The sequence below is a fragment of the Martes martes genome (assembly GCF_963455335.1).
Source record: "Martes martes genome assembly, chromosome: 10".
Lineage (NCBI taxonomy): Eukaryota > Metazoa > Chordata > Mammalia > Carnivora > Mustelidae > Martes > Martes martes.
Window position 1 is genome coordinate 406,357 of NC_137898.1, and position 18,171 is coordinate 424,527.

Here is an 18,171-nt window from a genome sequence, read left to right on the forward strand (position 1 = left end):
TGGCTGCGGCGGTCTGGGACGGGGCAGGGTCTGGGTTCAGAGGCATGGAGCGGGGGCGGCGGACGGTGGCACCTGGAGCTCCCTATTCCTCCCTGGAAAGCCTGGTGCTGTGGCTATGAGACCACCTCCCACACCCCACCGGGAAGCCCTTGCCTTTCCCCGTCCCAGGGAGGTGAGGACGCCAGCCCAGCCATTAGACAAGACAGTTTATTTCAGACTCGGCCTCCACTCAGGCCCAGGGTTCCAGGGGTGGGCTGGCCAGGCAAGGACGTGTCAGCGCCCACAGTGCCCGCGGCCACCGTGCCTCGGGCCAAGCCGGCTCCGTGCTCAGGAGGGGCTGCACAGCGGTCTCCCTCCCTCCCTCCGCAGCAGGGCAGTGGACGCGGGGCCGCCAAGCAGCTCCTTTCTGTGTTATTGCATTTATACGCTTGTTAGAATCAAAGGACGCTGGGTGAGGTGGGAGGGGCGGTCTACGGGGGACAGGGCAAGCGCAGCTGCTGGGCAGGTCCTCCTTGACCACCACCCCCATCCCCGGCCTCCCTGCCAGGCTCTCGGATGCCCCAGGGCAGGAAGTGCTGTGGTCCCAGCCTTGGCCGCTCCCCTGGGGCACACGCTAGAAGGTGAACGGTGAGAACACCCCCAGACCGGCCTTTGCACCGTCTGTCCACCCAGCCAGGGTGCAGGTGGTGGACAGAGGTGGCACGGAAGTTCTGCCACCGCGAAGGCTTGGTTCGGGTCACCCCACTGCCCCGGCCCTACCCACATGGAGCACCCCCCCCAACCCTGCCCAGCTACAAACAAAGAGCAGAAATGGGGAGAGTGAAGCAGCCGTACCCTTTAATGTCCCCACATGGGCTGGGCCTTGTCAGAGCCCATCCCGGACCCCTCCCAGCCCTGTCTGCCAGGAAGCGCATGGGACCCCTGGGGCCACTGGGAACTGGCTGGCACACGCAGGCAGGTGGGCCATACTCAAAGTCCTCTCTTCCCCCTGCCCCCCAATACCCTGGCCACAGCAAAGACCTCGTCCCCGTGCTGTGGCTCCTCCCGTGCTGCGCAGTAAACCCCAGAGACTGGGAGGGGGAAGTGCTGGGGGCCAGCGAGCGGGCTGGGTTTCCACGGCTGGGGGCCTGTCTGTGTCTGTCCCTCTGCATGTGTGGGGGTTTATGTGTCTATATGGCGCGCATGTACGGACGTGTGGATAACTGTGGGGGAGCTCGGCATGCACTAGGCTCCTGAGATCTGTACAGGAAGTGGCTGTGCCCCCACCTGGGCACCAGCCATCATTTTTTCCGGGCCAGGAAGGCCACACCAAGAATTAGGGCTACGGCGGCCACGGCCACACCCCCAGCCACAAGCAGGGGGGTCAAGTTCTCAAAGGGGCAAGGGCCTCGGCCCCCCGGGGCCCCGCTGGGGGCTTCACCCTCCTCAGCCCCATCCCCAGGGCCCTTGGGCTCGGTGGCGGCATCGGGGCTGCTGGGGGCCGCAGGGGCTGGCTTCAGGTTACTGTGGTTATTGAGAAGGGTCGGGTCTGCTTTGGCCGGGGTCTTCTTGGCCGCTGGTGGTGTGGGGGCTGCGGGAGGCTCCTGCTTCTCTGCTTGGGCCTCCTTCTTCCCAGGCTTAGCTGAAGGGGCCTTTCCGTCTGCAGCTGGTGGGGCTCTGGCCTCAGCAGCGGCCTGTGGAGCCTTGGTGTCGGGCTTGGGGCTGCTGGTCGCCTTTCCCCTGGACTCCATGCTGGGCGGTGCTGGCAGGCTTCGTGGGGTGTGCGTGGACAGACAGGCAGCTGGAACTCAGTGGCTCAGGACAGCTCACCCCTGGGCATTATCTAGGCCTGGGGAGAGACGCAATGAGGCCATGGCAAGAGACTCAGCCCACCTGCTTAGCTCCCTACCATCCTGGACCACCCTCCACCCAGAAGACCCCGCTCAGCATGTGCTCCCAGGGCTTGATCTCCAGCAGTCCCCCACCACTCCCTGAGAAGCCCCTCGAACCACACAGGCAGAGCCTGTTGGCCCTGAACGGGCTGGGGGTGCGGCGTGAGACTAGCCCTCCGCACAATGGTCCTGGCCATGCCTGTGCTATTTCCATCTGCCCTGGACGGGGCAGTGAGAGGAGGCTATGTGGTCAATGGAGGGCGTGGCAGCTATGGCGTGCCTGGGCAGAACCAAGAGTGTACCTGCTTGGGAGGACTGAGTCCCGGTGGAGGGGGGCAGGGCAGGAACCCAGAGTCTGGGCTCCGTGGTGTCATTGGTGTGGGAAGAGGCCCCAGGCTGCCAGAACTGGGGTACAGCATACCTCAAGTGTTTCCCTGGGAGACTGGAGAAGCCAGGCCGGCGGGCAGTGACAGGCCCCGTGCCTCCAGGCAAGCCATCTGCCCCTCTCCAGCTCCTGGTACCCGCCCCCAAGGCTCCAGTTCAAGGGCAGGGAGTCCTTTCTGAGTCTGCGGCTGTGCCCGCTTCTGGGGCAAGAGCGGTGTGGCGGGGGGGTCCCCTGGTGTGAGCCTGGTGTGGACGTACGCCACGTCCGTCAGCCTCAGCATCCTCAGACCTGGGCCAGGGCAGAGGATGGGCGTTCCGGACTACAGGAAAAGCCTGGCCCAGATCCTCGATGTTTGAGTCGGGCTGGGCCTGAGCCATCTCTCTAAAGACCTAGACACCCCCCGTCTGTGTCTCCTCCGAGAGGATGAGTACCCCTCACCCCACCAAGGAAAGGGAGCACATGTGGGAAGCAGAGGCCCAGGTTTTCCGCCCAGGCCAGGAACACTAACCACACCTGAAGGTCACCTGTAGGTCACAGCATATCGGGGGTGTCCCAGGGAGCAGCCCAGCTGCGGCCCCATTTCCCACGGAGTCCCAGCAGCCCCTCAATCCCTGCTGTTCTGGATGGGCACCCAGCGGCTGGGGGTCAAGTTTGCAAACGGCAGGTGGTCTCCTGCCCGACCTCCCCTCCAAGCCCCTGTTATTTTTGGTTCACACTGACGTCAGCCAGTGCCCCCTCCCCTTCCCAGGAGCCGCTGGGCTGGAGATAGCCGGGGGCCCAGCGTGCGCCCCCAGTGACCTTCAAGGCGGGAGCCGCCCACTCGCCCCGCGGGGCCACCCCGTCACCCCCCCGGCCCCAGGCCCCGGAGCCCCCGCTGTCTTACGCTGCTGCTCCCGGCGCTCCCACCTCGGCGCTGCGCGCTCTCCACGGGACCAGGGCGGGCGGCGGCTGCGGCGGCGGCTGCGGGGACTGGGAGTTTCCCACAATGCCCTGTTCTCGGCGCCGCAAGCCCGGGAGGCGGGGCCACATCACCACCGGCGCCGCCCCCTTCGGCCATCCGCGCGCCCCCGGCTGGCGGGGACCTGTGGGGCCCCCACGCCCAGGCTCCCCTTTGGATCCCCAGGGCGGCTTGCGGTCACGGAGGAGCGGGGACTGCCCTTCCCGCCTCTCCGCCCCAGCCCGTGCGGGAGTCTGCAGGCCCCCAGCCCGGGCCCCGCTCCTGGGCCCCGTGCCGGCCCGCGGGAGGGCGGACGGAGGCGGGTCTGCAGGGACAGGGGAGCCGGCCCCAAAAAGAGAGGCTGCCCTCCCCCTCCGCCCCTCCCCCCAACAGATTCCAGAGACGAGCCATCTACTTAGAATATTTATTTATCTTCTCACAGGACAAGACACAAAAAGTTACAACTTCTTAAAACTCTTCAAAAGAAAAAATAGAATTCTGTAAGCAGCAGCAGCTTCCAAGGTACAGATGGGGCGGGAGAGGGCAGCTCCCAGGAACCGTGAACTGGGGGGCCCAGGCCTGAGCCCCAGGTAGTGTCACCGGGAAAGGGCCTCCGAGGACGGGCCCGGGTGGGGGTACACAGCACCAGCACATCAGGTCAATCACCGACACAATCACGTGGCCGGGGCGGGGCGGCCGCTCTGATTCACGACACCAGCGGAGGAGGGCGGTCCGGGAAGGCGGCGGCCTGAGCAGGGGCCCGGGGAGTGGGGCGGCCCTTACGGAGTGTGGTCAGCGGCCTGAGCAGGGGCCCGGGGAGTGGGGCGGGCCGCCGGAGGGCTGCGGGAGCAGGTGCGATCCCCGGAAATAGAGCAGGTACCCCCAGGCTCCATACTGGTCCTTATGTCTGCCCTCCCCACGGGCCAATCCTGGCGCCGGAGGGTGGGGGGTCTCAGAGGAGGGGTTTGCTGAGGTGCAGCAAGAACCACGCTGGGAAAATAAATTCCTGAACGGGGTCAGAGAGGAGCCCAGGGCGCACACAGCACAAACACACACACATTGCCTGGCCACGTGGGTAAAGCCCGAAGCCACCCACCCCTGCCCCCAGCCCCATCTCTGAGAGGCCAGGCCAGGGGAAGGCTGGTGGACACAAACTGCTCCCTGGAACATTTGCACATGCACACAGACCTCACCCGCTACGTGCCCCCCGCCTGGGGTGGGGGTAGAGAAGCCCACCAGGAGGGGTGCGGGGTCCCACAGTGGAGTGGGGGGGCTTGCCCTGGGAGTCAGAACTCAGTGTGACCCCTGCCTGGGACTCCTGGCTCAATATGGGGGAAGGAGACCCCAATCCTCCTGCAAGGCTGGCTGGGGGGGCAAAATGGAGTCCTGGCCAAGTGAAGAAGGACAGCAGCAGGGGGAGGCTGGACGGATGGACAGAGGGATGGACAGAGCACTTGTGCTCGGCAAGTTAATAAATAGGTTTGTGCGGGGTCCCCTTCACAGACTAGGGGCCAAGCCTCGGGGACAAGAGCTGGTAGACTGGAGGGTAGGGTCCCGCTTGCCCTGCCCAGGCCTGGGTGCCCCAGCCCAGAGACCAGCTCTGTCCCTGGGGGTATTCAGGCCGGGGCGGAGCTGTGGCAGGGGCTGGCTCCAGGAATGTAAAGATTTCTGCATTTTCTACATAAATACGACATTGATCCCAGTGGTCGTGCAGGCAGGACCCCGCGGGGGCCGCTGTGTGCACCACGTGGACCCTGCACCCTTCCTCTGCTTCCCCCCGTCCACGTGAGAAGGGTGGGGAGAGACTGTCTCCTGCTCAGTCCTGGGCAGGCCACCTGGCTCCGGCCCTGCTCTGGTCCCACTTGGCTGGAGGGAGCGGCTGGCCGCCGTGCTCAGTGCTGGGGTCGCTGCAGCAGCTCCAGCAGCGTCTCTGCGATGCCCAAGAAGTAGACCACTTGAGCGATGCCGAACAGTGGGGCGATCACCAGGGCGCGGCAGTAGGCGCCCTTTAGGAAGGCCGTGGGGCCCTCGTGCCTCAGGATCTTCCTGCAGGGGGAGGGTGGTCAGGGCTGCTGCCCGCCCACCTCCCACCCCGGGACCATCCCACCCGGCACAGTCCAGGAGGCCCCAGGAGGGTGGTCGGGGCCGCTGCGCACCCCACCCCTCACCCCCCGCCCCGGGGTCATCCCACCTGGCACAGTCCAGGAAGCCCGTGTAGGTGTCCTCGTTGACACCGCGCTGCAGCGACTGGAGTCTGGTCTTCACCACTGCAGGGGTGTGCGGGTCAGTGTGGGGCCCAGCCCGCCTCCACCCCCGCCCCTGACCCAGCCCCAGGCACTGACCGTCACAGGGGTTGACGGCCACGGCAGCCGCACTCCCAGCCACACAGCCAGCCAGAAAGGACACGTAGAAAGGAGCCTTCTCCCCCGATGCGGGACGGCCTAGCTGGTTCAGGTTGGCAAAGAGGGGGAAGTAGACAATGGAGAAGGGGACGTCCCTGTGTGGGGAGGGAGAGACGCTGGTGACCTAGAGGTGTATGGTGGGCAGGCCTCCCTCCTCCCGCCCTCACCGTCTCTCCCACCTGAGCAGTGTGGCCCCCAGGCCCTTGTAGAGGCCTGCGATGCCCCGGGTCCGAAGTAGGTCCCGGGTCAGCTGAGTAGCCGTGGGCCGGGGGGTGGCCGGAGCCTCCACAGAGGGCTGGACGCCCCCTTGGGCCGACAGCTGGGCCTGGGCATCCAATATCTTCTTCTGGGCAGCTGGGGAGAGAAGGGATGGGCCTGCTGGCTCCCCCCCGGGGCAGGGGTGCGGCTCCAGCTGTCACCCCCCACCCCAGCTCTCGGGCCCCCCCCACACCCTCACCAATGCGGCCCGCGTCCTGAAGCTGGATCTTCAGCATCTCCATGGGGGTGGTCACGATCACCTGGCAGGTGCCAGCCCCACAGCCCGCCAGCATCTCCTTCACCAGGGTCAGCTTCTGCCTGCGGAGAAGGGGTGAGGGCCACGGTGCCGTGGCAGACCCAGATGCCTCTGCCGCCCCGGGGGGCCGCCTGCTGCCCTGGGCATGAAGGGGACTGGGAACGGGGAGGCGGTGCGGCCCTGGAGGGGTACGGCACCCGCCAGCCGCGGATACCCCTTCAGGCCCGCCAGCCATGGGCACCGAGCCCAGCAGACAGATGGCCCCCGAAGCAGGGCCTGGGAAAGGCGGAAGGACCACAAAGAGCAGCGCGGAAGCTGGGGTTCGCAAGCGCCCGAGGGGCTGCCCTCTCAGCCCCACCCTCAGGTGACGGGAAAGCTGGTCAGTGTCCCCCCAGTCCCACCCTGGGGGCCGGGACCCCTGGGGCCGAGGCACCACTGGACTCGGCATCTGCTTCCTTCCCGGTGCAGGAGGCGGTGAGGAGAGGGAGGAGGTGAGGGGCAGACAGCTATCCTTTGTGGCTATCTTTTGTCCGGAGGCACAGACCCCTCCCCTGCACGAGCTTGGCTCACAGCCCCTCACCCGTCCTTGGAGAGCTGATATCGAAAGAAGTCGTTAGCAGCCAGCTTGATGGCCTTCTCAGGGGTGACGAGGGTCAGGTTCACAGCGGCTCCTGTGGGGCATGGGGGGTGGGGGGGCACAGGAGGGGGAGCACAGGCAGGTCAGTGACGCAGGCTAGGGAGGCTCTCAGCCAGCACAAGCCTCCAGCTGGCAGAGCCCCACCCCAGTCACTCCTTGGCTCCCCTCCCGCCCTCTCACCCACATCGGTGCCGGGCGGGGCAGGACCGGGCAGGGGCAGCGCCTCCTCTGGGCACTCCCCTCACCCTCCCTGCATGATGGACCCATTCTGGCCTCCCTGAGGAACGCCTCCCCTGGAGGACCCTGGCCCTGGGCGAGCAAGAGCAGAGGGAGGCAGTGGCGGGTCCCTCCGCACCAAGTCTGGGCAAAGCCAGGCTTGGGGACCGCCTGCTAAGCGGCTTTGCGGTTGGGCCCCACCCCCTCCCCTCCGGTCTCCCAGCACAGATGGAGTCCCACCTGCCCCAGAACCAGGGGAGAAGCCTGCCACCACCCAGTGAAGACACTTCGCCCTGCCACGCTGGCCTCCGCTGGCCTCCGCTGGCCTCCGCAGCAGGCGGGGGGAGGGGCTGAGCTCCGGGAGGGCTGCTGAGAACCGCCCCGCCCTGGAGAGCCCGGCCTGTGCCGTCCACCCAGCACCCAGGTCCGACGGGCCACGGCAGGCGCCCTGCCAGCTCTGCCAGCGGCCTCTGAGGCTGCAGGAGGGCCCCCCCCAACCCGCCCGGTCCCCAACCTCACCTCGGTACATGCCGAAGTAGCCCTCCGAGCGGATGGTCTTGATGAGGCAGTCAGACCTGCAGCCAAGGGGGGGGGGTGAGCCAGGGGGCTGGCAGCGGCTCCAGCCCTAACCCAGACCTGCGCTTCCCAGGCTGGCCCTGGCCTCAGTTTCCCCTCTGGTCCATCAGGGAGGGGGACGCAGGAGCAGGACTGGAGTCGAGCCGCAGCCTGCCCCCCCACATGGCTCCAGCCCCCGCGCCCAGCGGGCCTGCTCACATGCTGGTGTACAGGCGCTGGCCATTCTGCTGGTTCTGAAGCCTCGTCTTGGCCAGGTCGATGGGGAACACGCAGGTGACCCCGATCAGCCCGGCGATGCCGCCATTGATGAGCTTGGCTGGCAGACTGTGGGAGCAGAGGGGGTGTCAGGACTGGCCTCCTCGGCCGCAGGTCAGAACCACACACGGGCTGGGGTGGGGTGGGGTGGGGTGGGGCCGAGAGCGAAGGCGGGGTCACGTTCTGACCTGATCTGCTTATCAGCCATTTAACTGCGTGCACCCAGGTAGCCGGAGAGGTGGATGCCAGCCGGGGGAAGACGGGGTGGCGGCGGGCGGAGCGTGGGTGGGACAGAGGGGGAAGGGGCGGTCCTCCACTTTCCGGGGAATTTCAAAACCACCGCTTCTGTTCCAGAAGAGGGTACGGGAGTCAGCGGAAGGAGGGAAAGACCACTCAGAGGCACACCAGGGAAATAAGCTTCCCCCCCAGGTCTCATGCAAGGGCACCGAGCCCCTCACTCACCCGCGGCCCCATCCCCAGGGCCACCCAGTTTCCCCTCAAGGCGCCCCCGCCCCCGCCCCCACGCAGCCTCCCAGCTGGCCTCGCTCACGCTCACACACACTCACGTGCACACTGAACGCGCACAGGAGCGCACCCTGCCTTTAAAGGGCCAGGCGCCTCTGGGGCAGTGAATCTGCCAGCCAGGCAGGTCGACCGCGGACTGCGGTGACCCCCCACTTCCTTGGGCAGCTGCAGCTGGCGCCTGCCCCCTTCAGGATGGAGGCCGGAGGTGCTGAGGAGCCCCCCAACCTGGGCTCAGCTCACAGCTACCCGGGAAGATGCTGCCGCGCCAGGTGCAGCCCCCCTCCACCGCTCCCATGGACCCCAGACAGCCCCTCCCCTCGGAGAAGCACTAGGCTCACTCACACCCAGCCCAGCACCCACCCTCCTGCCCACCCTTTCCAGGAATCCCACTCCCAGACGGACACAGACACCCACGCACAGACCAGGTCCTCTGGAAGCACAGGGTAGGGGGCAGCTGGGAAGGGCACACCGGACTGAGGCTCCCTGGGGTTTGTTCCCCGGCCCACTCTAGGGGTTGGGGGAGATGGGGCCCCTCTCACTAAGGACAGGGCAGGAGAGCCAGAGCCAGAGCCAGCGTCCGGAGCCTCCTGTCCTGGGCCTCCCAGAGTCCCGGAGCCTTCCCCCGCCACCTCTTCCCCAGGCCCCCTCAGAGGCCAGCTGTCACAGGCTCTTACCCACAGCACTGCCGCCCAGGGTCACCAGGCTGGCTCACACCCCTGGTCCCTCTGAGGACCGGTGACCTTCACCTCAGCTTCCCCGGGCCATCTGTCCCTGTGTCCCCTGCCCCTCCAGCCCCACCACCCCCGCAGGCCCCAATCCGTCTCACCCCGAGGAGCACCTCCAGGACTACAGCCTACCAGGCTCTCGGAGGAGACCCAGAGGCCGAGGGAGGGGCCCGCTGCGGGGATTGGCCGCTAGGCGGGGCGGGGCCGGCCTTGGTGAGAGGGGGGGACTTTCTCTTTCACTTTGGGCTGAGGCTCTCTGGCGCTGTGGGAGAAGGGATGGGAGGGGGTGTGCCAACTTCTGAGAGCCAGGGCCCCGCCTCGGACACCTGACCAGCCCACAGGGCAGTGGACCTGACTCAGGCTGACCTAGCCAAGCCGGGGCAGCCGCCCATACGAACCCCAGCCCGAGGCCGCCACGACCCTGGATGCCCCGTGAGTTCCCATCTGCAGCGCACAGGCTGGATCTGTCTAGGGCTCTGGGACCCAGAGGATGGGGCGCTCTCTGTGCTCAGATCCTGTGTGTGGACAATCTGTCCCGTGGGGGTGGAGATGGGTCTGTGCCCACTCCTGTTCGTGAGACCTGTGTCTGTTGGATGAAGACACATTTCATGGAAACCGCACTCTAGGACACAGGAAACAAAACATGTCTATTAAAAAGCTAAGATTGGGACGCCTGGGGGGCTCAGATGGTTAAGTGTCTGCCTTCGGCTCAGGTCATGATCTTGGGGTCCTGGGAATGAGTCCCTCATCGGGCTCCCTGCTTCTCCCTCTGCCCCTCCCCTGCTACTTTTAAAAGTATTTTAAAAATACTTTTAAAAAGGCCAGGGATGGGGCGCCTGGGTGGCTCAGTGGGTTAAGCCTCTGCTTTCGGCTCAGGTCATGATCTCAGGGTCCTGGGATCGAGCCCCGTATCGGGCTCTCTGCTCAGTGGGGAGCCTGCTTCCTCCTCTCTTTCTGCCTGCCTGTCTGCCTACTTGTGATCTCTGTCAAATAAATAAAAAAATAAATCTTAAAAAAAAAAAAAAAAAGGCCAGGGAGGAGGTGGCTAGGTGTCAAGAGGCCTGCAGCTGCCACCCAGAACTGCTCACCTGGCAGGTCCGGAGGGCACGGAATGGGCACTCCCAGAGCCCTCTGCCCAGCCAAGGGGCCCCCGACGCACACACCCAGGGCATCCATCCCCAGCACCAGCTTCCCGGTGCCCTAGCCTGTAGATAAAAATCTAGCCTCTGAACTTCAACCTGATTCTCCCTCCCCACCCCCACCCAACCCACCTCCAGGTGGACTGGCTACAGCCAGCTCAGTGGCCCAAGGCTGTCAGGGGCAGGGTCTCCCTGAGACCTAGCCCTGCCCTCCAGGGGACTGAGGGAGCCCGCCTCCCTGAACAGTACCAGACCCCACCTCCCGTCCAGGGTGAAGGACCCTGGGTGATGGGGGTCCTGGAAGTCAGACGGGGTGTCTAAGGTGAGCACGGGAGCAGTTGTGTAGGGAAGAGGGGCAGGCCCAGGGATTCCAAGCCTGAGGAGACAGGAGTCTGGGGTCTCACATGACATGCCTCAGGCCTCCGAACGGAGCAGGGAAGAGGGTTGCCCGGCTGACAGCAGTGAGGATGAAGGAGCTCCAGCTTGGAGAGACTGGCAAGGGGTCCACTGGACCCAGAACCCCCCTCTGTCGGACCTCACTCTGCCCTTCCGACTCCCTGCTCAGGAGACCTCTGTGGAACGACCTTCCCGGGCCCCTCGTGTTGCCATGGAAACCCAGCCACCCTGGCTGGGCTGTCAGCCCTCACTGCCCCCCCCCCACTTCTGCAGCCAGGTAAACTGAGGAAGAAGGCAGGCAGTGGACAGCGCTGCCCACAGAGCTCAGCCACAGGATGCTGCTGCTCCTTCCAGACCCCCCAGGGGTAAAATCTCCCACAAATGAAGCCGCTGAGCTCCCCCTCCCCCACCCCCCACGGAAGGCGATGGGGGTGACGATCAGAGCCTGGCGCTGGCCGCTGGCTGCCCATTCAATCTCCCCACGTCCCTTCCCTGGGCCGGGGGGGCGCTTTCCATCCTGTCGGAGGGGCCCCAACCCGCGAACAAAGGAGGCTTGCGGTGGGGGCTGCGGGCTCCAGCTCGGAGGCCAGCTCAGGCCCCTCGTCCCTCAGGAGGGGGTCCAGACGGGGCCCAGACGGTCACGCTGCCCCCGCCAGGCGATGGCGACTCCAGCCACGCACGTGTCCGCACAAGTCCGGCGGGGTCCCACGTGTGCGCCCCCTCCCCCAAGGTCCGGCCTCCGCGTCTGGGTCTCTGGCCCCAGCTTCCCACCCCGTGGGGACACATGTGCTCGGGGAGCGCGCCCGGCACCGCCCGGGGTCGAGCACGGCCTCCCACACCCGGGCGGCAGCCGGTCGGAGCATCGCCGGCCCCGGGACCTCCCCCGCTCCCCGCCCCGGAGCCGCCTCGTCGGGGCAGCTGTCACCCTCCCCGGCCGCCGCGGCGCCCCTGGCCCCACCCCCCCCCCCCCCCCGCCCCGCAGCCGGGCCGCAGCCGGTGGGCGCAGCGGAAGGGAGAGGCCGGGCCGCCACTCACCGCGCGCTCTGCCGCCGCCGCCGCGCTCGCCTCCCCGCCGTGCCGCGCGCCCGGCTGCTCGGAGCGGAGGCGCGTCCGCTTTGCTCGGCGCTGCGCGCGCTCCGCCCCCTGCCCCCGGGCGTCGGCGAGCGGCCTCCGGCTCCCCCTCCCGGCCGCCGCGGCCACTGCGCCGGCCTGGCCGCAGCCGCGCGGCCCCGAAAGCTCTTCCTGGGTCTGCGGGCCTCGCGGCCCCGCGTGGGCCAGGAGCCCAGGGATTCGCCCCGGCGGGCCAACGGGAGGCAGGCAATGCTCGGAAGAGGGTGTCCTCGGGCAGGAGCGGTCCCCGGCCGCACGGTGGGCGCTTGGCGGGGACTGATGGGGCGGAGCACCTGCCCGCCACCTTGGGTGACGCCGGGCCCTGCACACCCGTGACTTTGTATCCATGGCTGCTACGCCAATGTTACTTTGTAGCTGGAGCTCCTCCCCCTCCTGGGCACATGGCAGGAGGCAGGAGCAAACGGGGGGGGGGGGAGGGGGGGCGGCGAGGGGGTGTGTAGCGAAGTCTTTACACAAAGTCTCCTCCCAGCAGGGCCCAGGCCTCTGATCTCAGGCCACCCCTTACCTTCCGCCCACTCCTCCACCCGAGGAATAAACTGAACTCTGAGAAGCCACCACAACAGTACACATTTGTTACACACGGCGAGGTCACTGTCCCCATACACGGGGCAGGTGGGAAAATGGGGGCATCTGACCGTTGGCCAGGGTACATCAGGGGCCAGCCCCAAGTCAGTGGGGTCTAGGCCTGGGCGGACTCTGGGGACTGTGATGCCGAAGGCTCGGATAGGGCAAGGTCCCTGGGGGTGAGGCTCGCACGCTGGATGTTGTCCTTGTACTTTTGGCGGCCGAGCTCCAAGATAGCCCTCACCTCTTCAGCTATATCCAGCCGGTCGCTCTGCTCCAAGGCCTGCACTAGGAGACCCACGGCCCCGGGCTGCCCTGCCTGGCGGTCAGCCCAGGAGAAGAGCATGTGACGGATCTGGCCATCCAGGTCGTCCCTGGCAGGGAGAGGGAGAACAGTACCGGAGAGGCCCAGACGTCACACCCAGGGCTCTACTCACCGTCTTCGGGGGACTGCCTGCTCCCTGGGTGAGCTGTGGCCGGACCCTCCCTTTCCTGCCTGTTTGCTGTCTCCACCCACCCTGGACAGAACTTCACCAGCCTCACGGAGGCCTGGACCCAGGCCTGAGGCCGGTCCGGAGCCAGCATCAGGATACCTAAAGGGACTCACCGGAACTCATGTCGGATGCGCTGCAGCTCGCGGTAGGGCATGCCCAGGTGCAGGGCCACGGCCGGCCAGTCAGTGCCCAGGCGCCCAGCCACGTTCAGCAGGTTGCTCTGGGTCAGGAAGCCAGTCTCAGCATCACCCAGGTTCAGAGGAGCCAGGGAGAGGCTAGCCCCCCGGCCCTGCTCTGGCCCCTGGGACCCCCGCAGTCTCTGTGAGGAGGAAAGGGTGCAGTGAGCCCTGCCCTCTGCCCCCTGACCAGCCCCGGGCTGCCGTGCCGGCCCTGCCCTCCCTCACCCACGCTGCCCCCCCACCCCAGGCCACACCGGCAGCTTGATGGGCAGAGTGGCCATCCACAGGGGGTCTGCGCCCTTCCTCTGCCGGGCAGCCGCTGCCTCCTCGGGCACCTCCTCGGGCACTGCTCCCCGGTAGAAGGACACCTAGCGTTGGGGTGAGGTGGGTTCAGTGTTCTGGCCTCTGCCTGGGCAGCCGGGGGCATCCTAGGCCGCTGACCCACCTGGCCCCTCACAGCCTGAGCCTGCCGATCCAGGGCGGTGGTCACATACACCTCCTTCACGTTCTTCAAGTGTGAGTAAAACACGAAGCAGATCCTGCCCTCCACACAGTCTGGGCGATCTGGGGGGGCGGGATGGGCTCGGTAGGGAGCCTGAAGAACGGACCCCGGCGTCCCCTCCGGGCGGGGGCAGCATACCAGCATCCGCGTCAATACCCTTCTCGAAGGCAGCAAAGAAATTTTCGCCCTCAAACATCTCCACTGTGTCAGAGGGCTCAGGGCCTCGGTACCGGTCCCGCAGCCGCTGCAGGGTGGCGTCCACCTGGGGGCGGGGGTGGAGCACCCGCTGGAAGGAGCTTGGTGCCCTGCACCCCCGCGCAGCCCCCCGCCCGCCCGCCTCGGCCCTCCCAGAGCCCCGGGCGCTGCGCCTACCCTGCGGCAGGGCAGACACTGAAGCAGGACCTGCTCGGGGTCCCGGCGCCGCTGCAGGGCGATGAGGTTGACCTGGTGCAGCCGCAGGCGCTCCCAGGCCTTCCGAGCCAGGCCCTGCACACAGCTCTTGGTGGTGTGCCAGAGCCAGTACCTGCGAGGGCCCGGGATGAGCGCGGGCGGCCCCGGGCGCGCTGCGGGGCGGGGGCCAAGGAAGCTGGGGCCGGGGGCACTGACCAAGAGAAGTGTGTGACCCGGAAGCGAGCATACAGGTGGGTGATCTCCAGCGCCGCCTGGGCCGTGATGTCATCCCAGGCCGCTTCAGGAGGCGCCCAGTAAAGCAGGTGAAGACGAGCGCAGTCCAGACTCAGGCCTGGGGACGCGAGGGGGCCACAGGCTGGGCCATCCAGGGCAGGGGCTCCCCTGCCGAGAGCATGGCCCCCTCCATCCCGTGGCTTTGCTTCAGCTAGGCAACCCCCCCCCCCCGCCCCCGCCCCGGACAGACACACACGCTGGCCGCCTCTCACCTGTGACACCAGGGGGCAGAGGCAGCTGCACGGTGACAGGCTGGAGGAAGCTGGAGGTGCCACGCTGGGAGAGGCACAGCAGGGGGCTGGCCGCCGCCCCGGGCTCCTCAAGGAGGGCTCGAAGCTCTCTGCTGGCCATGTGCACCACCTGGGGCAAGCCGGGCACCCGGGACACTCACCTTGGTGCTGAGGTACCGCCCACCACCCCCAGTGGCTGCCCTGCCCACACCTGCATGCGGACGTGACGAGGCTCATCGGTGGCACCAGGGGGGAATGTGACTTTGACCCCAGGATGTCCAGAGGAGCACAGCAATGTCCCCTCCGGTGGCACAAGGCAGGTGTTGGATACAGGACGTGAAACCACGAGGAACCACGAGAAGTGGGGCACCTGGCAGTGAGCCCAGAGCCGCTGGGCATGGAGGGCGGGGTCAGAGGGAACAGGGTCAGAGGGGAATCAGGGTCAGGGCGGAGCCACCAGGCAGGGCAGATGGGGGAGGCGCTCCGCTCCCGGGGGCTGAGTGCTCCTTCCCAGGGAGGCCTGGGGGGCTCCACCTTGGGTGCCTCTTCCTCCAGGTGCGTCTCCAAGTCGCTCCAGCTGTCATCACTCACGGTCCTGACCACCACCTCACGGCAGCGCCGGGCCCGGGGGGGCACAAAGAGTAGCCACAGGCCCACCTCCTGCCAGACCGGGCTGGCGTGAGCACTGGGGCCCATGCCTGGGCCCGCCTGCTCTGCCCCCCTCCCCGAATGCCCTGGCCGTGCCTGCTGGAAGGCCACCCCGTGGGGCCGCAGCTCCAGGACAGCACTGAGCAGGGCGTCATGGGGACCCAAGGGGACAAGGTGTGGTTCCGGCAGCCGGAGTCGATAGTGGATGTTGACAGGGTCCGCGGTGGCCCCAGCAGGAAACCTCAGGCGGACCCCACAGGCCAGGGTCACCAAGCAGCCTTGGGGAGTCACCAGGAAGCTGCACGACGGGATGGGCATCGGGTCAGACACCAGAAGAGCTGCGGCTGGCTCAGGCGGCCCGGGGAGACTCCGGAAGGCCCCGGGGCGCGAGCACAGTGCTCATCCCAGACATGGCGACAAGGCAGAGACGTGCGTCTTCTGCCTCTCCTCCCTGCACGCACCTGTCCAAGTCTGAGTTCAGGAACAGTCTGGGCATTTCGAGGGTCACAGGCGTCTCTGGGCAGGACAGGCAAGCTGTTAGGAGATCTCTGGTATCTGCGCCCTGGCCTGTCTGTGGGCTGACCCTTCCCAGCAACACGCCTACCTGGGGCACTGTGGGAGGCAGGTAGAGCCTTGCCCAGGGGGTTCCCCTGAAGGCGCACAAAGGGGGCGTCCAGTAGCTCGGGGGGCACGTCCCGAAGCTGGTTGTCCCTCAGATCCAGCCGGGCAAGCAGAGGGAGGTGGGCCAGGCCGGAGGGCACTGAGGTCAGGAGATTGCTGTGCAAAATAAGGAACCGCAAGGACCGCAGCCCCACTGGGGGCAGGGGGCAGCTGAGGGCAGGCGGAGGACCCTCGGGGCCACTCCCCACCCTGGCCAGGGAGGGACGGCAAACAAGGGCCACCAAGGAGGACTGAAGGCTCCGAGGTGGGCCAAGCCGGTGTGTGCAGGGGCCCCCAGGGAGGGCAAGAGTGGAAACCGGGCAGCGGCTGAAGGGCGCTCCCCGTCAGGCCCAGGGAGCCCCGAGGGGCACGACTCCGACTTACCAAGGGAGACTGGCAGGCCCCGAAGCCGGTTGGAAGCCAGATTGAGCTCGGTGAGGCTGCTCAGGTCTCCAATCTCTGGGGGCAGGGTGTCTAGAAGGTTCTCTGAGAGATCAAGGCGCTGCAGGGCGGACAGGGATCCCAGCGTCGGGGGCAGCGTTTGCAGGCAGTTGTGGCTCACAGAGAGGAAGGAGAGGGAGGGAAGGGCTCCAAGGGAATCCGGGAGCTCTGAGAGGCAGTTGTAAGACAGCAGCAGGGTGCTCAGGCCACGCATCTGCGGGACACAGGCCGGCAGTGTCTCCAGGCTGTTGAAGCTCAGATCTAGGTGGGCCAAGCGGGCCAAGGCACTCAGGCCAGCGGGCAGGGTGGTGAGGAAGCCCCGGGAGCAGGCCCCCAGCACGTCCTGCTGTCGTCCACCTAGAAAGGGGGAAAGCAGAAGTGGCCCTCCGAGCCAGAACTGCACAGGTCTGGACCCCAACCCCAGTTGGAGAGGGACAGATGCAGACACCAGCAGATGCAGGGACACAGGCGCAGATCCCGCAGGCTCATTTCAGCTGACAGCTATCGCCCATGACCTGCCCCAGGAAGAGTACCCACACCGGGGTCTGCTGAGAGACCCCACTGGGCGGCTGCAGCCTCCAGGAGCCAGGGCTCAGCCCGGTTCACCTTGTTGCGGGGGGCAGGTTTGGGACAGGGCTGGGACCGGGTGGGGCTCACCTCTGAGGACCAGAGAGCGAAGGTACTGCAGGTTGGCCGGCACCTGGGCCAGGGTGGCCTCCAGCAGCCGAGGGTCCTCGTGGCCGCTCAGTTGCAAGAACTCCACTTCCCGCAGCTGCGGGGCCCGCCGGGCACACAGATGTAACAGCCGGTGGCAGCCCCGGGGGTACAGGTGCAGGTTCAACCGGTTCCCAAGCAGGAGACGGGGGTCCCCAGGCTTGCCATCCACAGCATCCGCAGCCTCTCCCGCAGCATCTTCTGGAGCAGCTGCCTCGGGCTCCAGCCGCTCCGCCTCTGCAGCCATAGCCCACAGGCTGTCCTCCGGGGCCAGACATGTCCCAGCCTGCCAAACGGGCCTGCTCAGGCACAGCCTGGGGGGGCTGAGGAGTCAGGGGGAGGAGAGGGAGGGGTGGGGATGGGCCCTCCTCCTACTCAGGCGCGTGGGGATTCTGGCTGGGGCGGGGGGGAGTCTTGAGCTAGGCCAACTGGTCCACAGAGCCCAGAGCCTCAGCTGGACAGATCAGAGTGGAAATAGGGCTGGGGAATGAGAACCCCAGGACTGGGAGGGTGGCAGGCAGGAAGACCTGTGTGCAGAGGAGCCTGGAGAACTGATTGGAGGGAGGCGGGAGAAACGAAGCTTCACATCCCACTTGTGAAAATGTGAACAAGAGACTCCCAGAGCAGTCAGGCCATTCTGGCTGTCCAGCCCCTCCCCACCCCCTCTGGGCATAAGCTTTGGGGTCCGGCCCCGCCACCATCTTTCACACCCACCAGCTTTGACCACAGGTGGAGGACTCTCATCTACCACGTGGGGGCAGTGGCCCCGGCAAGGAAAGGGGTGATTGCCTCCGTCTGGGTCAGATAAGTGAAGGGGGGGGAGCTGGAGTGTGAGCCACCCGGCGATTTGGGGTCCTGGCGATGGGACCCCACTTCCTGACCGCTGGAGGAGGGGTCTCTCACGCTTCCTGTTCGCACCTAGGGCTGCTGATGAGGGCAGTGGTCAGCACACTCCAGGCTCCGACGGCTTGGGAGCGGGTCCCGGCCGTGGAGAGCGCCCCGCAAGCCCGCAGTCCCCACCGCCCGCTCGCGCTCTGCGCATACCTTGCGCTCGACGCTGGGCGCCGTCCCCGGTGCGCGCCCAGCGCCGGGTTTCCGTCGGCGCGTTCCCGAGAGGACCGGGACTCGGGGTCCCGCCGGGTCAGGACGCCCCTTGCTCCTGGCTGGGACCGCAGGCGAAAGGGCTCAGAGTCCGTCCCCGCCCGCCTGCCCTCGGCCTGCCCGCAGCCCTGGAGACGCGGCCGCGGACCCCACCCGCCACCCGCCAGCCCCGCCGCGCTCGGCTTCCTGTGGGTCGTGTGGGCCCGGCCTCTCTCTCCCGCCGGGAAGGGCCGCGCCGCGCGCAG

At 67.1% G+C, this 18,171-nt stretch overlaps 3 protein-coding genes across 5 annotated transcripts; all 3 read right to left on the reverse strand.

Annotated features, from left to right (window-relative positions):
- Positions 1–201: 201 nt before the first annotated feature.
- Positions 202–1,730, reverse strand: CEND1 (cell cycle exit and neuronal differentiation 1; the record flags this gene model as incomplete). The annotated part of the gene is made up of 1 exon (XM_080816154.1): positions 202–1,730. One exon carries the CDS (start codon positions 1,728–1,730, stop codon positions 1,281–1,283), a length of 450 nt encoding a protein of 149 aa, XP_080672280.1. The 3' UTR covers positions 202–1,280.
- A 1,874-nt stretch (positions 1,731–3,604) lies between these two features.
- On the reverse strand, positions 3,605–11,685 carry SLC25A22 (solute carrier family 25 member 22). 3 transcript variants are annotated; one of them, XM_080816406.1, is made up of 10 exons: positions 11,614–11,685; positions 7,982–8,138; positions 7,737–7,862; positions 7,482–7,537; positions 6,690–6,780; positions 6,053–6,171; positions 5,775–5,949; positions 5,536–5,690; positions 5,385–5,460; positions 3,605–5,239 (listed from the first exon to the last, which is right to left on the reverse strand). In XM_080816406.1, exons 2-10 carry the CDS (start codon positions 7,999–8,001, stop codon positions 5,086–5,088), a joined length of 972 nt encoding a protein of 323 aa, XP_080672532.1. In that variant the 5' UTR covers positions 8,002–8,138; positions 11,614–11,685; the 3' UTR covers positions 3,605–5,085. The 3 variants fall into 3 exon arrangements, with proteins under 3 accessions (XP_080672532.1, XP_080672533.1, XP_080672531.1); XM_080816407.1 differs by lacking the exon at positions 11,614–11,685 and adding an exon at positions 8,993–9,081; XM_080816405.1 differs by lacking the exons at positions 6,690–6,780; positions 7,482–7,537; positions 7,737–7,862; positions 7,982–8,138; positions 11,614–11,685 and having other exon boundaries at positions 6,053–6,679.
- A 569-nt stretch (positions 11,686–12,254) lies between these two features.
- On the reverse strand, positions 12,255–17,696 carry PIDD1 (p53-induced death domain protein 1). Its single transcript, XM_080817775.1, has 16 exons — positions 17,540–17,696; positions 16,769–17,111; positions 16,055–16,468; positions 15,615–15,824; positions 15,472–15,526; positions 15,107–15,308; positions 14,897–15,022; positions 14,574–14,753; positions 14,345–14,492; positions 14,055–14,190; positions 13,821–13,971; positions 13,587–13,710; positions 13,392–13,510; positions 13,201–13,314; positions 12,881–13,086; positions 12,255–12,647 (listed from the first exon to the last, which is right to left on the reverse strand). The coding sequence occupies exons 1-16, from the start codon at positions 17,567–17,569 to the stop codon at positions 12,389–12,391; spliced, it is 2,817 nt and encodes a 938-aa protein (XP_080673901.1). The 5' UTR covers positions 17,570–17,696; the 3' UTR covers positions 12,255–12,388.
- Between the last annotated feature and the right edge of the window lie 475 nt (positions 17,697–18,171).

Excerpts from the sequence above, each read along its gene's own strand:
- PIDD1 (XM_080817775.1), bottom strand. The coding sequence starts at position 17,569 with ATGAGAGTCCTCCACCTGTGGTCAAAGCTG. Across the intron at positions 15,825-16,054 it reads GGGCCTGCCAGTCTCCCTTG|TGGGGCTGCGGTCCTTGCGG; the intron begins GTAAGTCGGAGT and ends CCCTGCCCCCAG. Across the intron at positions 13,511-13,586 it reads GGGTATTGACGCGGATGCTG|ATCGCCCAGACTGTGTGGAG; the intron begins GTATGCTGCCCC and ends CCGCCCCCCCAG.
- SLC25A22 (XM_080816405.1), bottom strand. The coding sequence starts at position 6,557 with ATGCCGAGTCCAGTGGTGCCTCGGCCCCAGGGGTCCCGGCCCCCAGGG. Across the intron at positions 5,691-5,774 it reads CTGGGGGCCACACTGCTCAG|GGACGTCCCCTTCTCCATTG; the intron begins GTGGGAGAGACG and ends CTCCCCACACAG. Across the intron at positions 5,461-5,535 it reads GGCCGTCAACCCCTGTGACG|TGGTGAAGACCAGACTCCAG; the intron begins GTCAGTGCCTGG and ends ACACCCCTGCAG.